Genomic DNA, 15953 nt, shown 5'->3' with positions numbered 1-15953 from the left:
ATATATATATATATATATATATATATATATATACACATATATTTACACACACACACATATGTATGTATATATAGAAGTACCCAAATATGTAATATATATGTATTTAAGTATTTACAACAGTATCAGAATGTGTGTGTGTGTGTGTGTGTGTGTTTGGGTGTTTGTGTATGTATGGTCAACATTTGTTGATCTGAGTAAGTATTCGTACATAAATTACATACACAAACACATACACATCTATATGTATATATATTCTACACACACACACACACACACATATTTATATGTGAATGAAATGAGTTTATAATATCTTGACATGAGGTTATGTAGAAGATATTGCTGCTGTTTGACACAGTAAACACAAATGTCCAACAAACCTGTTAAAACAGTGAACACACATACGTTCAGCAATCCTGTTAAAACAGTGAACGTATGGGTTTTAAAAATCTCATTAAAGCAGCGAACACGCATTCAACACCCCCGGCTAAAACTGAACGCACATGTGTTGGTGAACACTTATGTTCAGCAACGATGTGGACACAATGAACAGAAAAGTCTAGTAACCAAAGCAAGCTAACAGTGAAACTCGTACACTGATTGTCAGAAAAGTTGACTTCTAATTTCAATAGCAGATCCCACACATGAAATATAACAAATGGAGGACACATACACACACACACACTCACACTCATACATACATATATGTACAAACATGCACACATGAAAAAAAAAAAATTGCAAAAAAAAAACTCCACTTTTTTTTTTGTCTTTAGTGGCTTTTTGGTGAAGAATTAGCGCTTTGCTGAGCGTTTTCTTCGTCTTCTTGTTTATTATTTTTGTTCCAGTCATAATTCATTGTGTTGGGGACATTAGTCCAGCCAGAACTTAACATGGGGGGCAGAGGAAACTCTCTCAGCCAAATGTAGTTGTTCTCCCAACTGGGGGGCATTTCGTGTAAGAATGTGGGGGGAGCAGGTGAGGGGACTATTATTGGAGTCAACGAGTCTTTGCTGGAGTCGGATTTGATAGAAGCCGAAGAGTTTGAGTCTGTTCGACATGGCCCTTTTGACATATCTGTAGTGGGTTCCTGAATAGATGTAGGATTTGCTTTAATGCTATTGATGTTGTTGTTGTTGGTGGTGGTGGTGGTGTTGTTACTGTTGTATATACTGTTGTTGTTGTTAGAGGGGGGTGGAGTGGGGGTGGTGCTGATGTTGGTGTTGATGCTGTTGCTGTTGTTGTTGTTGTTGTTGTTGTTAGTTCTGATGTTTGTCATTGGGGACTTAATGGAAGGCTGATGTTTCGACAACTCAGAATTGTTTGTTTGAAAGCAGTTGTGTTTTGTAAAGTTGTTCCGGTCTGTAAAATATTTATTACAACCGTCACAGTAGAATACTTGTTTCTTACCTATTTCTGTGTGTGTTTTGGTATGGGCTTTTAGCGCAGAGCTGTGGGAGAACACTTCCCCACACAACTCGCAATGATATGGGATCTCCCCAGTGTGAAGACGCTCGTGGTTACGGTGAAAGAAGCGGTTTGAAAATTCTTTGCCACAAAAGCGGCACAAGAGCAATTCTCCTGTGTGCATACGCATATGATCATTTAGACAGTTCTTCTGAGAATAGGACTTCCCACATATATCACAATGAAATGGTTTCTCACCTGTGTGTTTGCGTAGATGCGTCTTTAGGTTACCTCGCTGAGCAAAAGCTTTATCACAAAAACTGCACTGGAATGGTTTCTCCCCTGTGTGCGTGCGCTCATGATTTCGAAGGAAAAACTGGTTGGCAAAAGACCTCTTACAATAGCTGCAATAAAACAAGTCTCCTGTGTGTACTCTTTTGTGGTCGTTTAGGCAGTTTTTCTGGGCAAAGGCCTTCCCACAAATGTCGCAGATATAATCTTTTTCTCCAGTATGTGTTTTTAAGTGCATTTTTAAGTTACCTGATAGTGTAAAACGTTTTTGGCAGAATTCACATTCGTAAGACTTTTGGTCCGAATGACTGAGTTCATGGCTTTTTAGGAAAAAGCGATTAGAAAACCCTTTATTACAAACAGGGCAATAGAACAGCTGTCCGGTGTGGATCCTCTTGTGATCGTTCAGGGTATTTTTCTGTGTAAAAGCTTTATCACAGATATCACACTGAAAGGGTTTCTCCCCTGTGTGTATTCTTAAATGTGTTTTTAGGTTTGTCCGGTGAGAGAAGGACTTGTCACAAATTTCACAGGTAAATGGTTTCTCACCAGAATGGGATATTTCATGGTTCTTTAAGAAGAACTTGTTGTTAAATGTTTTGTCACAAATTGAGCATGTGTAAACTTCATCTGTATTCTTATGGACTTGCTGATGACTTTTGAGAAAAAATTCATTAGAAAACTCTTTATGACATATGGAGCAGTAATACATGTTCCCAGTGTGGATCCTTTTGTGGTCGTTAAGGCAATTTCTTTGCGCAAATCCTTTTCCGCAAATATTACATACGAATGGTTTCTCCCCTGTGTGTATTCTCAGATGAATTTTCAAATTGCCTCTCTGGGAAAACTGCTTATCGCAAATATCACATTTAAATGGTTTCTCACCTGAATGAATTCTTGAATGGTTTTTCAGAAAGAATTTATTTGAAAAGTTTTTGCCACATATATTGCAGTTAAAAGTCTCGCCAGTATGTATCTGTTCATGGCTTTTTAGGAAAAACTGGTTGGAGAAGCTTTTACTGCACAATTCGCACTTGAATGTTTCACCTGTATGTAGATTCTTATGATCATTCAGACAGTTTCTTTGTGCAAATGCCTTACCACAAATGTCACAGATAAATGGCTTCTCTCCTGTATGAATTCTAAGATGTGTCTTTAAATTCCCGTTTTGCGAGAATTTCTTATCGCAGAATTCACAAGCATATGGCTTTTCCCCACTGTGAATCCTGGAATGATTTTTCAAAAAGAACTTGTTGGAAAAGGTCTTTCCACAGATTGTACATTTGAAAATCTCTCCTGACTTGTGGGTTTGTTCATGACTTTTCAAGAAGAATTGGTTCGAGAATTCTCTTTTGCAAATACCACACACATAAGTATCTCCTGTGTGAAGCCGTCTGTGGTCATTTAGACAATTCAACTGCGCAAAAGATTTGTCACACAGATCACATTGAAATGGTTTCTCACCCGTGTGAGTCCTGAGGTGGGTTTTAAGATTCGTACGTTGGCCGAATGCTTTACCACAGAAATCACATTTAAAAGGCTTTTCTCCTGTATGGCTACGTTCATGGTTCTGAAGAAAGAAGCGGTTTGCAAATGGTTTTTTGCAATAACTGCAATAGAACAAATCTCCAGTATGAAGACGCCGATGATCTTTGAGACTGCTCTTCTGAGCGAAGGATTTTCCGCATTCATCACAGCTAAATGGTTTCTCACCAGAATGTGTGCGAAGATGAAGTTTTAGATTAGTTAGATGACTGAATGTCTTTGAGCAAATACTACAACGGAACGGTTTGTCAACAGCAGATCCAGAAGAATTGATGTTCCCAGTGTTAAAGTGTGGATTCATATGAAGGGGTTTGACAGGGGATGGTGCCTGGAAACAGGAGTCGCTTTTGCCACCTCCAATTTGATTACTAGAAAAATTATTATTATTGTTGTTATTGTTGTTGTTGTGGTTGCTGGTGTTATTGTGGTTGTTGTGACTGTTGTTGTTATTATTATTCATATGACTGTTGTTATTAATAGCATTGTTGTGACTGTTATTGTTGTGATGAAGATGATTGTTGCTGTTGTTGTTATTGTTGCTAATGTTGGTGGGAGAGGTATGATTGGGGTGTGGCGGTGGTGGAGAGGATGTGTCTTCTAAATGAATGCGAGTATGAATCTTCAAAAAGAATTCACAAGAGAAGACCTTCCCGCAATATTTACATGGGAAGTCCCCTTTTTGTGTCTTTGCAGAAGTGTCCATGCGATTATTCGAGACTGGCTCTGGGGAAGAAAAGCTTTTACCTGGTATGTTGAGAACTCGATAGTTTTTCGGTTCCCCTTCATTGTGTATTCGTGAAGAATCAGAACCGGTAGTTCCTTGGTAAACACTTTTCCTAGAGACATCAGGAATACGCAGATTCCTGTCTGTAGTAACATTGCTGCTCTCAGAACTGGCAAATCTGATTGTGTTGGTGCTATTTTTATAGCTGGGGCTGGGGGATGGGGTTACAGAAGGGACAGACACTCGGTTCGGAGTGAGGTTTTGGACATTATTAGAGATCCCAAGACCTTGGTATTGGTCTTTCCAAAGAAGATTGGGGAAGTAGCCCGTTTCATTGACAGGGCTTCGTTCGGGTATTTTCAACTGGTTTATCTGGTAGATAGGCTGCCCGTATATTGTACACTGGGTATTTTCAAGGGTGGGGAAGGTGGGCTGACCTGGATACATGGTTAGTGTTGGATTGATTGGAAGGAGAAACTTGGTGTAAATATATCAATACAACTGCACTGTTGCTGGGGGAGCTTACAAGTTGCAACAGCAGCAGCAGCTACTGCACTGCCGCTGCTGTGCTTATTTCTTGTTCTAACTTCACAATTAGTTGGATCTGTTAAAGTCATTATAGATAAGAAATATTACAATTGCTGTTGTTGTAAATGGCCAAGTTGTTGTTGTAGTTGCTGTTGGTGTAAATGGTTTATTTGTCATTTAGATATTTTTCTGTTTGATTGCAATTGCTGTTGTTGTAACTTTACAGCTTGTTCACTGTTGTTCTGCTGTTCACTGTTGTTCTACTGTTTACTGTTGTACAGTTTGTTAACTGTTGGGGTTCCTTTTAACAACTTGCTACCTACTTGTTGTGGTTGCAGTGCACATTGTAAAGTGTTAACTGTCGGTCACTGTTTATACCAGTTTCTCTGCCTTCTGTAACCCTACACAACCAATTTACAGAAGCCACTAGCAAACAATATTTGGTAGGGCCTGCGGTTATTTTTCAAAATCACGTATCATTTATTATCGTCTGTCTCTCACCATCAAATGATACTTTATACTTCAGTCATTACTGTTCTTCTTAATATCAATATTATTATTATTATCTACCACTGCTGTTTATTACTTCTGCCACTGTTATATGTTCATTCTCTCACAGCCTGTATTGTCACTTTTTATTACGATTCTGCCACTGTTGATAATGTCCCTGATCATGTTGGTTCTGCCACTGTTTATGTTGATTCTGCTGCTAATCATATTCATTGAGTCTGCCACTCTTTATAATGATATTTTTATCTTCACTGTGCCACTGTTCACATTACCAGTTTAATACTGAATTAAAATAATCAATTATGTCGAAGGTCCAATCACCAGGTTACACTGATTAATTAATTAACTTTGGTCAGTGCCTATGTTGACCAAGGGTTTGTTTTTTTTTTCTCTCACCAGTCAGTATTCCAATGGCTGAAGTACATTGGTCACAACCCTGTTGACCAATATACTTCAGTCAGAGCTAAGTTGTCAATACTATCCAGTCACAGTACGGTTGACCAATGACCGGTTGGCCACCAGAGCTATTTAACAGCAGGAACACAAATTTAGTAATCCAATATGACAATGTTTAGGGAGAAGATTGTTGCAGGTTGTTGTAAAGTAGTAGCTGTTATACAGTCTGTTTATGGTGGCACACACACACACACACACACACTACATTAGACTATCAGATACATCAGTGTGTTGCTATTAACAATGTAACAAAACCAGCTTCACATCAAGTCGAGGGTTAAAGTCTCCACAGTAAAACTGTTACCCTAGAAGAAGAAGAAGAAGAAAAAGAAACAGAAGAAATGTGTGAAAATATGAAATCTGGTCCACATGGGACATAACAATGTTTGCAGGATTTAAATACAAAGACAGCAGGGTAAAATGTAATAAAAATAAAAGAAGAGGGCAAGATATAATGAAAGTTATAATAGGGGTGGCATAATGGGTAGCAGGATGGTGTTGGTGGGAACAAGTTAGTATAAAGTCATGTGCTGACTGTACCACCTTGTTGTTGATAATATTGATGATACAATTCTCCATGTGGCTACATGAGCAGAGGCCAGTGTAAAGCAACATATCATGCAGTGAAGGATACTAATAAAAAAACTATATAACACTGACCAAAGTCACTGTTGGTCACTTAACCTTTTAACATCTTTGGCCCAAGCATATTTGGTTGATAGTCCTAATAGAAACAGCAGCTAAATTCCCCTCAAATCACAACTTTACAGCATGAAGTCCTTAAAAAACACTGGATGATGGTCATGGCAGGAATGCCTTTGATTGTAAGCCCTCTTGATTATTGCTTACCTGGGGCTAAACAACAACTGTGGTGTGTGTGTGTGTTTGCTTGCATGCGTGTGAATGCATGTGAGCGCATGTGTGTTTGCATGCGTGCGTGTGCAGTGTCAGTTCCACATCTGACTGTGGTCGATGATGTGATCCCAGGTAGACATCTGCCAGTCACCTGAAACTTCAATATCAACAGGTGTTTGTTTCCACAGTAAATAACCTGTTCTGTGTGAGTTCAAATGGAAACACATAAATAATATCAACACCAGCATTTAAAAGCAAAAGTTTCACACACACACATTCCCTCTCTTCATTACTAAATGTGAGTAACTGAGAAGCTCTTTTACAAGAACCCACTCTGCCTCCACATCTTACACCCCCACCCCAGCCCCTGACTGGGGGGTGGGGGTTGAAAAAAAAATGGGGGAATGGTTACAGGTGGAACCTCTTTCTATCATAGATCTATTTGATCAAAAACCAACCAGAAACTAAACAATAACAACAGCAACAACGACATGACAAAGTACAAACCTTTCTTTTCTTCAACGTTTCTTTTTGTTTTTCTTCTTCCTCTTTCTTGCATCCCACATTCTTCTTCTTGAGTGCAACTTCTGGTCATACTTGGGCTTTGAACCCCCAAACATGCCACAACATTAGTGATACATTCTCACAAATATTTTCACAGCTGCTGGTCTGCGACGTAAAACCCTGAAACCCCTGGTACATTCTCCAAAGAAGGGACACACAGTTTTTTGCTTTATGTGGAGATGTCTTGTCTCTGCAAAATGCTCCGCTTTCAACCTGGAAAACGACAGGAAAAACAATAACAATAACATTTTAATGTAAGGTCTGAGATCCAAGGAAATTTATGGGGTCTGTATTGATGAAAGTTAATTCAGAAAACCCCACTGTTAGCCCCTTTAATCTATTTCCTTTAAGATAAGAGACAAGTGTCTGAAACTACATTTTTTATCCCTCACATATAAAACTCCATGCAATTTGTTAATGACAACAACAACAATAATCTTCGTCTTCTATGCTGGCATGGGTTCTACAATTTGACAGGATCCCAACGAGCTAGAAGACTAAACAGAGCTCCAATGTTTGCTTTGACATGACTGGATGTCCTTCCCCAACCATTTTACAGAGTGTATTGAATGGTTTGTTGTCTTTTCACGACACCAGCACTAGTGGGGGTTGTCATCTAATTCATAAGACAAAGAAAGCCCTTCCTGCCTTGATTGAGTAGTAGGTGGATTTGTGCCAGGTGCTGGAAGGTTTCGGGTTCAGTCCCACTGCGTGGGACCTTGAGCAAGTGTCTTCTACTATAGCCTCAGGCTGACCAAAGCCTTGTGAGTGGATTTGGTAAACAAAAACTTAAAGAAGCCTGTCATATACATACACACACACACATATATATATATATATATATATATATATGTATGTATTTGGTGTCTGTGTTTGTCCGAAGCTGGTGTGTTTAGCAGTTCGGCAAAAGACAATGATAGAATAAGTACTAGGCTTACAAAGAACAAGTCCTGGGGTCGATTTGTTCGACTAAAGGCGGTGCTCCAGCATGGCTGCAGTCAAATGACTAAAAGAATAAAAGAACATATACATATATAGAGAGGGGGGGGGGGCAGGACAATGTATGTACCTAGAATGCTGTTGTTATTAAATTCCATATTTAAAGATCATATCATTGAAAAGTTAAGTATGTGATTTCAAATATCAGGGAAGATTGAAAAACAATTCATTCTTTCAACATCACATTTAAATTTCATTGTATTTCTGAATATGATTTTTATGTTTTTTGAAAGCTGGAATTATTAATTGCAATAATATTTGAAATAATATAAACTTTAACAGATGAATACTTTAGAAACAAAACAAAACAAAAAAAAAATTAAGCATAATAGTGTTTACTTTTCATTTTATTTGAAATAATGAAAGCATTATATTCTGTCTTTCATGCTATTTGAAACCTTATAGCAACTTTTAAAAGGGAGAATTTTAAATGAGGAATTTTTACGAATGTGTTGAATGCTTTTGACACCAACCCTGGTTTTGTGATATGAACCTGCTTCAAAAAAAATCTCAATTAAAACCTTCCATCAAAATCTCTTGTTAATTGAAAGTTATTTTACTAAATGCATTATTTTCATAATTAATTGCAGTCAGTGTATTTCAATAGAGATATGGCAACAAAAAGGATTAAATTTTAGACGGCTCCAGCACAATGGGCCAATTTCATAGCAGTAGCTTAAAACTTAGTATGCTTGATACAGAGAAGACATCTCATGGAAGATGATGCAAAGGTTGTACTCTTGCACTCTCCAAGATCAGAAGCTTCTTTGCTATCGTTTTCTCTGCCTGCTCACCATCCAATCCCCAGTAGAGCATTCTCTTGAAGCACAAGATTTTAAAAAAACCTGGCATTTACCCCTGTTCTGTGCAGTCAAGCACTGATCCTTATTGAAATTATTACTGTAAAGTCTTGAGTGATGAGCTGCAAGAATTGTTAGCATGCTGGACAAAATGCTTAATGGTTTTTCATCTGTGTTCATGTTCTGAGTTCAAATTCAGCTGAGGTTGACTTATCCTTCCAGGGTCGATGGAATGAGTATCAGTTGTGTAGTGGGGTAGATGTAATTGACTTCTCCCCAACCACCAAAATTTCAGGTTTTGTGCCTATGGTAGAAAGGAAATTGCTGTATGGTGTTATGGCTGATAAAGATCTTGTACAGTGGGGACAGCCAGCTGCAACCCTCAGCTGAGGCAGGCAACCAGCTGACATCCAAAAATAGGTCTACTGAAAGAACCACTTTAGGTTCCTGATGAAAGACAAAGTTTTTACAAGGATCGAGCAATTGATGACATCAAACTCGTGGGGAATAGTTTTTCTGGATGCTTCTGGTGAAACAGATGAAAACCATTTTTGATCAAATAAATTTCAGCAAAGAGTTTGTTAAATGAACCAGATTAATATTGCACCTGTAATTACTGTAATTTTGTAGCAAGATGCAAGACTATTGCTGTTTTGAAGCTGCCACTCAACTTGCACATAATGGCAATCCTGTGCGTATTGTTGAGGAAAGGATCTGGATCTGGTTAAGAGGTTCTGAAGGTGGTCAAGATGAAAGTATGAGGTGAGTGTCCAGCATCTCAGAAACATTGAGAGGCCCTCACTTGCACCTTACTAAGTCACAGAGGTAAAACTAATATCATGGAGGATCCAGTCTTTGGAATTTAAAAGCTGCTGATGTCACCTTTGCCTTTTATTTTTCCAGGGCTGATAACACCCAAACCCACATCTTCTGTAGACATGTCAAGGTTGCTTTGAGACACAAGTAGAACCATTATACCAAAGAAGCCATTGAGATTTTCTTCATCCATTTTAGAAGGTTTGTTCTTGGTCATGAGAATTGGAAGATGCTAACAGCATAGGAATTAAGAAACTTCAAGAGATATGAAGTAAATCATTTTTAACGGTGGAACTTGAAACAGATAAAGCTACATTTAATAGTATAATGAATATTGGAGTAGTGATGAAGCTGCTCATCACCAAGAGAACTGTTCTGCTCCAGGTCTTTTCTTTTTCTCTCATACTTTTTGTTTTATCCCTGCAAGCTGCATAAAAATGTACCCAGCAAACACAGTAAAATGGTTGGTGCTAGGAAGGGCATCCAGCTGCACAGATTATGCCAAAGCAGACACTGGAGCATGATGCAGTCCTTGAAGGAATATCGGATTTTGAAGATGTAGAATTTTTCATTCTTCTTTACAATGTCTTGATTATATACTCTGTAAGCTGTTTAGAATCCAATGAAGCAAAACTCAGGATTTATCTATTGTGTAAAGTACCTTTTGTTTATCTTAAACAATTCTGTACGTTCTCAAAAATTGAGATGTCTGAGTGAGATGTGATCCTCCAATCTGTCTTGGAAAGTAAGATTGGAAGTCCAATTAAAATCTGCCATGAATCCTGTCGAATCATCCATCCCATGACAGCATGGCATACAGGCACGAAATGTTGAGGAATGATGACGACGGTGATGATGTATGTAAAGCGATTGGGAGCTGAGTATAAACAATGAAGGGATCAAAGGACCTTGTAGTGTTGGGGACACAGAGCTTGCACCCTGATAAAATATACCCAGCGCACTTTGTAAAGTGTTTGATATTAACCCATTCGCATTGAAGCAGACCATATATGGTCCCAAATGTTCTCCCTGTTTTATGTTTAAGTATTTTGTGTACTGTAGAAGTATAACCAGTTTATTGCACAGAAACAGCAAAATCTTATGTGGACCCCACCCCAAGGGTCATAAAGGCTCTGGTTGAGAACCAGTGATGTAGGTGATGATGATGTGGGATGATGAGATGATGATGATGATGACAGTGGTGGTACTGGTGATGACAATGCTGCTGCTGTTGCTGCTGTTGCTGCTGCTGTTGCTGCTTGTACTTGTAACAGATTTCATTGTTTTGGACAGCACAGGGAAAGCTAGTTTCCCTCAAGTACTTACTTAGTTTATCTTATATCCTTGTCTGTTGGATATCCACAATAACGAAGCAGGGGGGAAAGAAAGTACTTACACGTTGCACTCCTGTTACTATTTACATGAGACTCACCCCTCTCAATCACAGCTCACAGTGAACTGCTTGCCAACCCGAACTGCCAATTGCTCAAAGTTCTTTAATGAGTTAGTCCACCTTTAGTTCCTTGAGGTGGTGGTCGGAATCCTTCCACAGGGTTTGAATAAACGGAACTTTGTTATGTTTTCATTGCTCCCTCCACCTGCACTATTGAACTGGAGTTATCCCTGGGGCCTCCTTCCTAACAGCCTTTTCAATGGCACTGGTATCATCTGTTGTCTGTTTTGTCTCATCTGAAAAAAGGTCGTTTAGCTCTCACTCCATCTGTTAATTGGTATGTAAGGTTGTGATGAGGGTGATTTGGTTGCTATTTCTAGCAAGTCAAGTGACTATATAGGGCCTTTCTTTCTTCATTATTGCTGTTTAGTCCAAGGTCATCCCTGATTAGGCCAAACATGACCATCTCCTCTTTTTGTAACTATGTTGGAATACATTATCCAACGCGTGCTTTATAAATATATATTGTGATTTCACTGATTTGGCAGCTATTTCTAGCAGATGGAGTGACCACATAGATGCTCCGTCAGTGGATTATTTCCTTAAAAGTCTGACACATTACCATGGCAAACTGGCAGAGTCGTTGGATCACTGGACAAAATGACTGACGTCCTTTCAGATCCGTTACCACAACCACCACCATCTCACATTGATTTTCCATGCTGGCATGGGTTGGACAGTTTGACAAAAGCTGACAAGCCATAGCATTGCACCAAGGTCTGCTGTCTGCTTTGGCATGGTTTCTATGGCCAAATACTCTTCCTAACACCAACCACTTTACGGAGTGGAGTGCGTGCTTTTTATGTGGCACCAGATCCATAAAAAAGAGAAGACTAATCTATGGTTGTGGATTGGCACAGAACTATAAGAAAATCCAACCAGACACCTTGTGGTATTTGTTCTGAGTTCAAATCCTGTTATGGCCTATAAAAATGATAAACTTAATCCATCACTTAGTTTAACTACCAGCTGGCACTTAGTGGTGTATGGGATGTTTTGGCACAGCCGTTTTGGCGCTGCCCACTTGGCACCACTGATTTGATGCTGAGTATCAGACATTTTAATGTTTCTCACATTATCTCTCAACACCTTGCTCTCTCTGACCATATTTCTCATGAGGAGAAAATGTTTGTCATTCGTGTTCAATTAATAAATTGGAATGTCTCTCTTTCTCCCCCTCTCTAATATATATTTATTCTTAAATGGGAATATTACTGACAGTGACTTCGAAGTTTCAGCCAGTTAAGCCATTGTTGGAATGATAAATTTTTACTCTACAAAAATATAGAGTAACCCATCAGATCAATGTAAAATGGTTTTTACAAATAAACAAAAAAAAAAAACATTAATATATATGCATGTGTGCATGTATTTCTGTGTGTGTGCGCATGCGTGTGTCACCAATGTCGTAAAGTACTTTGACGAAAACACTTCAGTGTCCAGTTGGTTGTGCCAAACTTCCATAACCCCCGAATTCTCACCCAATTGCTTCACTCTGCACTTAGTGTGCCTTTCGTGGATCCTAGTCTGTTGAAAGCCTTAAGGGCCCTCAATGTCCGGTTTAGGGATAACTTTTTCCCTCTCATCAGTCTTGGAGGCTCTGTACAGGGGCATGAGTTATGCCTTCCCCACTGACTAAAAAATGTAAAAATGGGAAAAAAACCTGAGACCTACATTAAGGGTACACATGTCTGTGGAGTGCTCAGCCGCTTGCATATTAATTTCACAAGTCAGCTGTTTCACTGATTGGATCAGTGATTGTTGCAACCAACAGAATGCCAGTTCAAATACAATAAACCAAGCAGTGAGGTGTACAACATATTATGTTGGCAGTCCTCCAGCGGGGTCATGGCTGTAATCATCATCATCATCATCATCATTTAACATCTGCTTTCCATGCTGGCATGGGTTGGATGGTTTGACTGCAAACTGGTAAGCCGGGGAACTGCACCAGGTTCCAATCTTATCTGGCATGGTTTCTGCAGCTGGATGCCCTTCCTAATGCCAACCATTCCAAGAGTGTGGTGGGTGCTTTTTACATGCCACCAGCACGGGTGCCATTGACGTCACACCGGCATTGACCACGACCACGATCTCACTTGGCATGATGGGTATTCTCAAGCATGGTGTATTGCCAAAAGTCGCGGTCATCAGTCACTGCCCCTGTGAGACCCAACGCTCGATGGTCAATACAAATTCAAGAACAAAAGAAAACAACCAACAAAGATTTGTACGATTCCTACAAAGGCAAACATCTCCAGATCGAGAAGTAGTTTGGTGTTGTCTATAAATCAGATGTTTGGATATTAAGGCAGAGAAGATGGAAGAGTAGGTTTGCATTCAGTCTGATCCACATTTAGTTAAGATTATAAACAGCAGGTGGGGCTGTGTGGTAAGAAGTTTGCTTCTCAACCACATGGTTCTAGGTTCGGTCCCACTGTGTGGCACCTTGGGCAAGTGTCCTCTGCTACTATACCCTCTGGTTGACCAAAGCCTTGTGAAAGGATTCAGTAGATAGAAACTGAAAGAAGCCCTTCGTATGTGTGTGTGTGTGTCTGTTTCCCACACTGCTTGACAATCAATGTTGATGTGTTTACATCCCTGTAACTTAGCAGTTTGGCAAAAGAGACTGATAGAATAACTACCAGACTTTAAATAAAAAAAGATACAGTAATGGGGTAGATTCATTCAATGAAAATTCCTCGGGGTGGTGCCCCAGCATGGCCACAGGGTAATGACTGAAACAAGTAAAAGATAGAAGATAAAAGTAAGCAAGAACTCCTCCTATTCCTCCACCACCACCATCACCAGCAGCTCCTCCTCCTCCTCCTCCTTGAGATTATTACATGCAATGGGAATTTGAGTGAAATATCTGATTAAGAGTTAAGATTAAACGGTGTGAAATATTGAAGGTGGAGCAAGATGTCAGGAAAGAGAAAGAGATCAATAAACATCACGAAACCAACAAGATACTTGGGAAAATGCCATGTTATAAAAGTAGAGTGAAGAGCATCACTCAAGCTCACAGTCAATATATCAGTTGGAAGTAAAACAATACGTAGACCTTAGACAGGATCTATTTATCATAAGGCAGAGGAATGGTTGTTCAAGGTTCAATTCAACTAAACAGTACCTTAGAGCAAGTCACTTCTACCACAGTCTTGGAGTGGCCCATGTCTTGTGAATGGAGTTTGGTAGGTGGAGACTGTGTCGAAGCCCATTATATATACATGCGTGTGTGTCTGAGTGTGGTTAAGAAGTTCACATTCCAACCATATGTATTCCTAAGGTATTTTATCGATGTTATTATTATTATTATTATTTAGGTCACTGCTTGGAATCGAACTTGGAATCTTGGGGTTAGTAGCCCTAGCCCGCACTCTCAACCACTATGCCATATACCAGGTTCGAAATTTCCCCAAGATACCTGACGAAGGCTGGAGGGTATATCAGCTGAAACATTGTATTAACAACAAACAAGATGCGGACAAATATCTGTCAAATGTAAATAATGTAAATGATGTATATATTTATTGGAGCTGGTGGGGAAGGATGTAAATATTGGTATTAAAAATTTAAGAACTGGTAACCATTTGAACAAAGTCCTTTGTTATATTTGTTCTGTAACGAGTTATGCACGTTTCCTCATTGCTCTTGCAGTTGGAAATTCCATGAATCAACCATTAGCTCAGACTGGAAATGCACTCAGTGACATACACATGTAGCTGGATGTTTCTTCACCAGGTTTGTATAGTTGCCAAAAAAAAAACCCTTTTTAAAAACCAATGAAATCAAGCCCAGGACTTCCTTTGTACTTCGCTTCTTAAACCTGAGAAAGATGAAATGTTCTGTTGACTTTAGTGGGATTTGAACCGAGAACCTAAGAAATACAGCAAGGTATTTTTAATAATGATTCTGCCTGCCAATTGCCCTTAATAATTCTTACTTATTTTGGCACAAGGTTAGCAATATTAAGGGTAGGGGGTAAGTTGATTACACTGACCCCAGTGCACAACTGGTACTTAGTTTATCAACCCTGAAAGGATGAATAGCAAAGTAAACCCCAGCAGGATTTGAACTCAGTACTGCTCTTACCAATTGGTACTGACCAGAAAGTTTTTAAGGGAAGAGGGTTTGTCAGTTCTTCTTTGGCTTCAGTTAAGGTGGTTAGTTGGCCAAATCTTTAGCCCACTGGGCAAAATGCTTAGTGGTATTTCGTCCGTTTTTACACTCTGCCTTTCATCCATTTGGGATCGATAAAATAAGGACCAGCTGATCACTGGGGTCGATGTAATTGACTTGCCCCTCCCCTCAAATTTTTGGCCCTGTGCCAAAGTTTGAAACCAATGTCTTCAACTTCAGTGCTTAACTGGTACTTTATTTTATTGATCTTGTAAGGACAGAAGGCAAGGCTGATCCCATAATTCCATAAGGAAAAGACAAATGGTGTTGAGTGACCCTTGCAAGCTGGTTATGGCAGGACGACCTCTAGAAAGATGGATGAAGTGATAAGAATAAAGAGCTGGGTGTGGGGGACAGAAAGTTCAGCTGTTCTGCAGGTCTGACTCTCATTAAATCAATGATAATGAATAGAATGATGACGAAGAGGAGGAAAATGAAGGGAAGGGAATGTTCAAAAGGAAGTGGTATGTCTGACATGCAGTTGGCTGGTGCATTGCAACTGCTCAGAGTGCATTGGTAGCATACAGTGAAGAGCAATCAAAGAGCTAGAGTTTACAGCAACAGGCCAGACTCACACGCAAAAAAAAAAAGAAAATGTAAGATAAGTTGTGCCAAGTCCGTAACTTAATACTGGTGATGGAAGCGAGGAGATTAGAGTGGCTAAGGGCCGTAATGTAGAAGTTGGAAGACTTGTAGCTATGCAACAGCAAATCCGTTTCTCTGCTCTTCCACTCCTCTCTTTGACTAACTGGTTCGGTGGTATGAAATAGGGCAATGTTGTTCTGTCGAGGGCTTGTTGCATTTGGAGATAAATGATGAGGGGTCT

The 15953-nt window shown here is 39.4% G+C and overlaps 1 protein-coding gene across 4 annotated transcripts in view; it reads right to left on the bottom strand.

The window, feature by feature from the left end:
* Positions 1-27: 27 nt before the first annotated feature.
* Positions 28-15953, bottom strand: part of LOC106870070 (zinc finger protein 585A) — a 46180-nt gene continuing 30254 nt past the window's right edge. For 3 of the 4 annotated variants that reach the window (XM_052972947.1, XM_052972946.1, XM_014916038.2), the window contains exons 2-3: positions 6821-7090; positions 28-5763 (exon numbers count right to left, since the gene is read on the bottom strand). In XM_052972947.1, coding sequence (XP_052828907.1) covers positions 770-4411 — 3642 coding nt within the window. In that variant the 5' untranslated portion in view covers positions 4412-5763; positions 6821-7090 and the 3' untranslated portion in view covers positions 28-769. The remainder of the gene's footprint in view (positions 5764-6820; positions 7091-15953) is intronic. The other variant, XM_052972948.1, reaches the window with a different exon arrangement.

This window comes from Octopus bimaculoides, chromosome 14, assembly GCF_001194135.2.
Source record: "Octopus bimaculoides isolate UCB-OBI-ISO-001 chromosome 14, ASM119413v2, whole genome shotgun sequence".
Lineage (NCBI taxonomy): Eukaryota > Metazoa > Mollusca > Cephalopoda > Octopoda > Octopodidae > Octopus > Octopus bimaculoides.
Note: the sequence above shows the minus strand (reverse complement) of the source record. Positions and strands in the feature narration are given on the sequence as shown.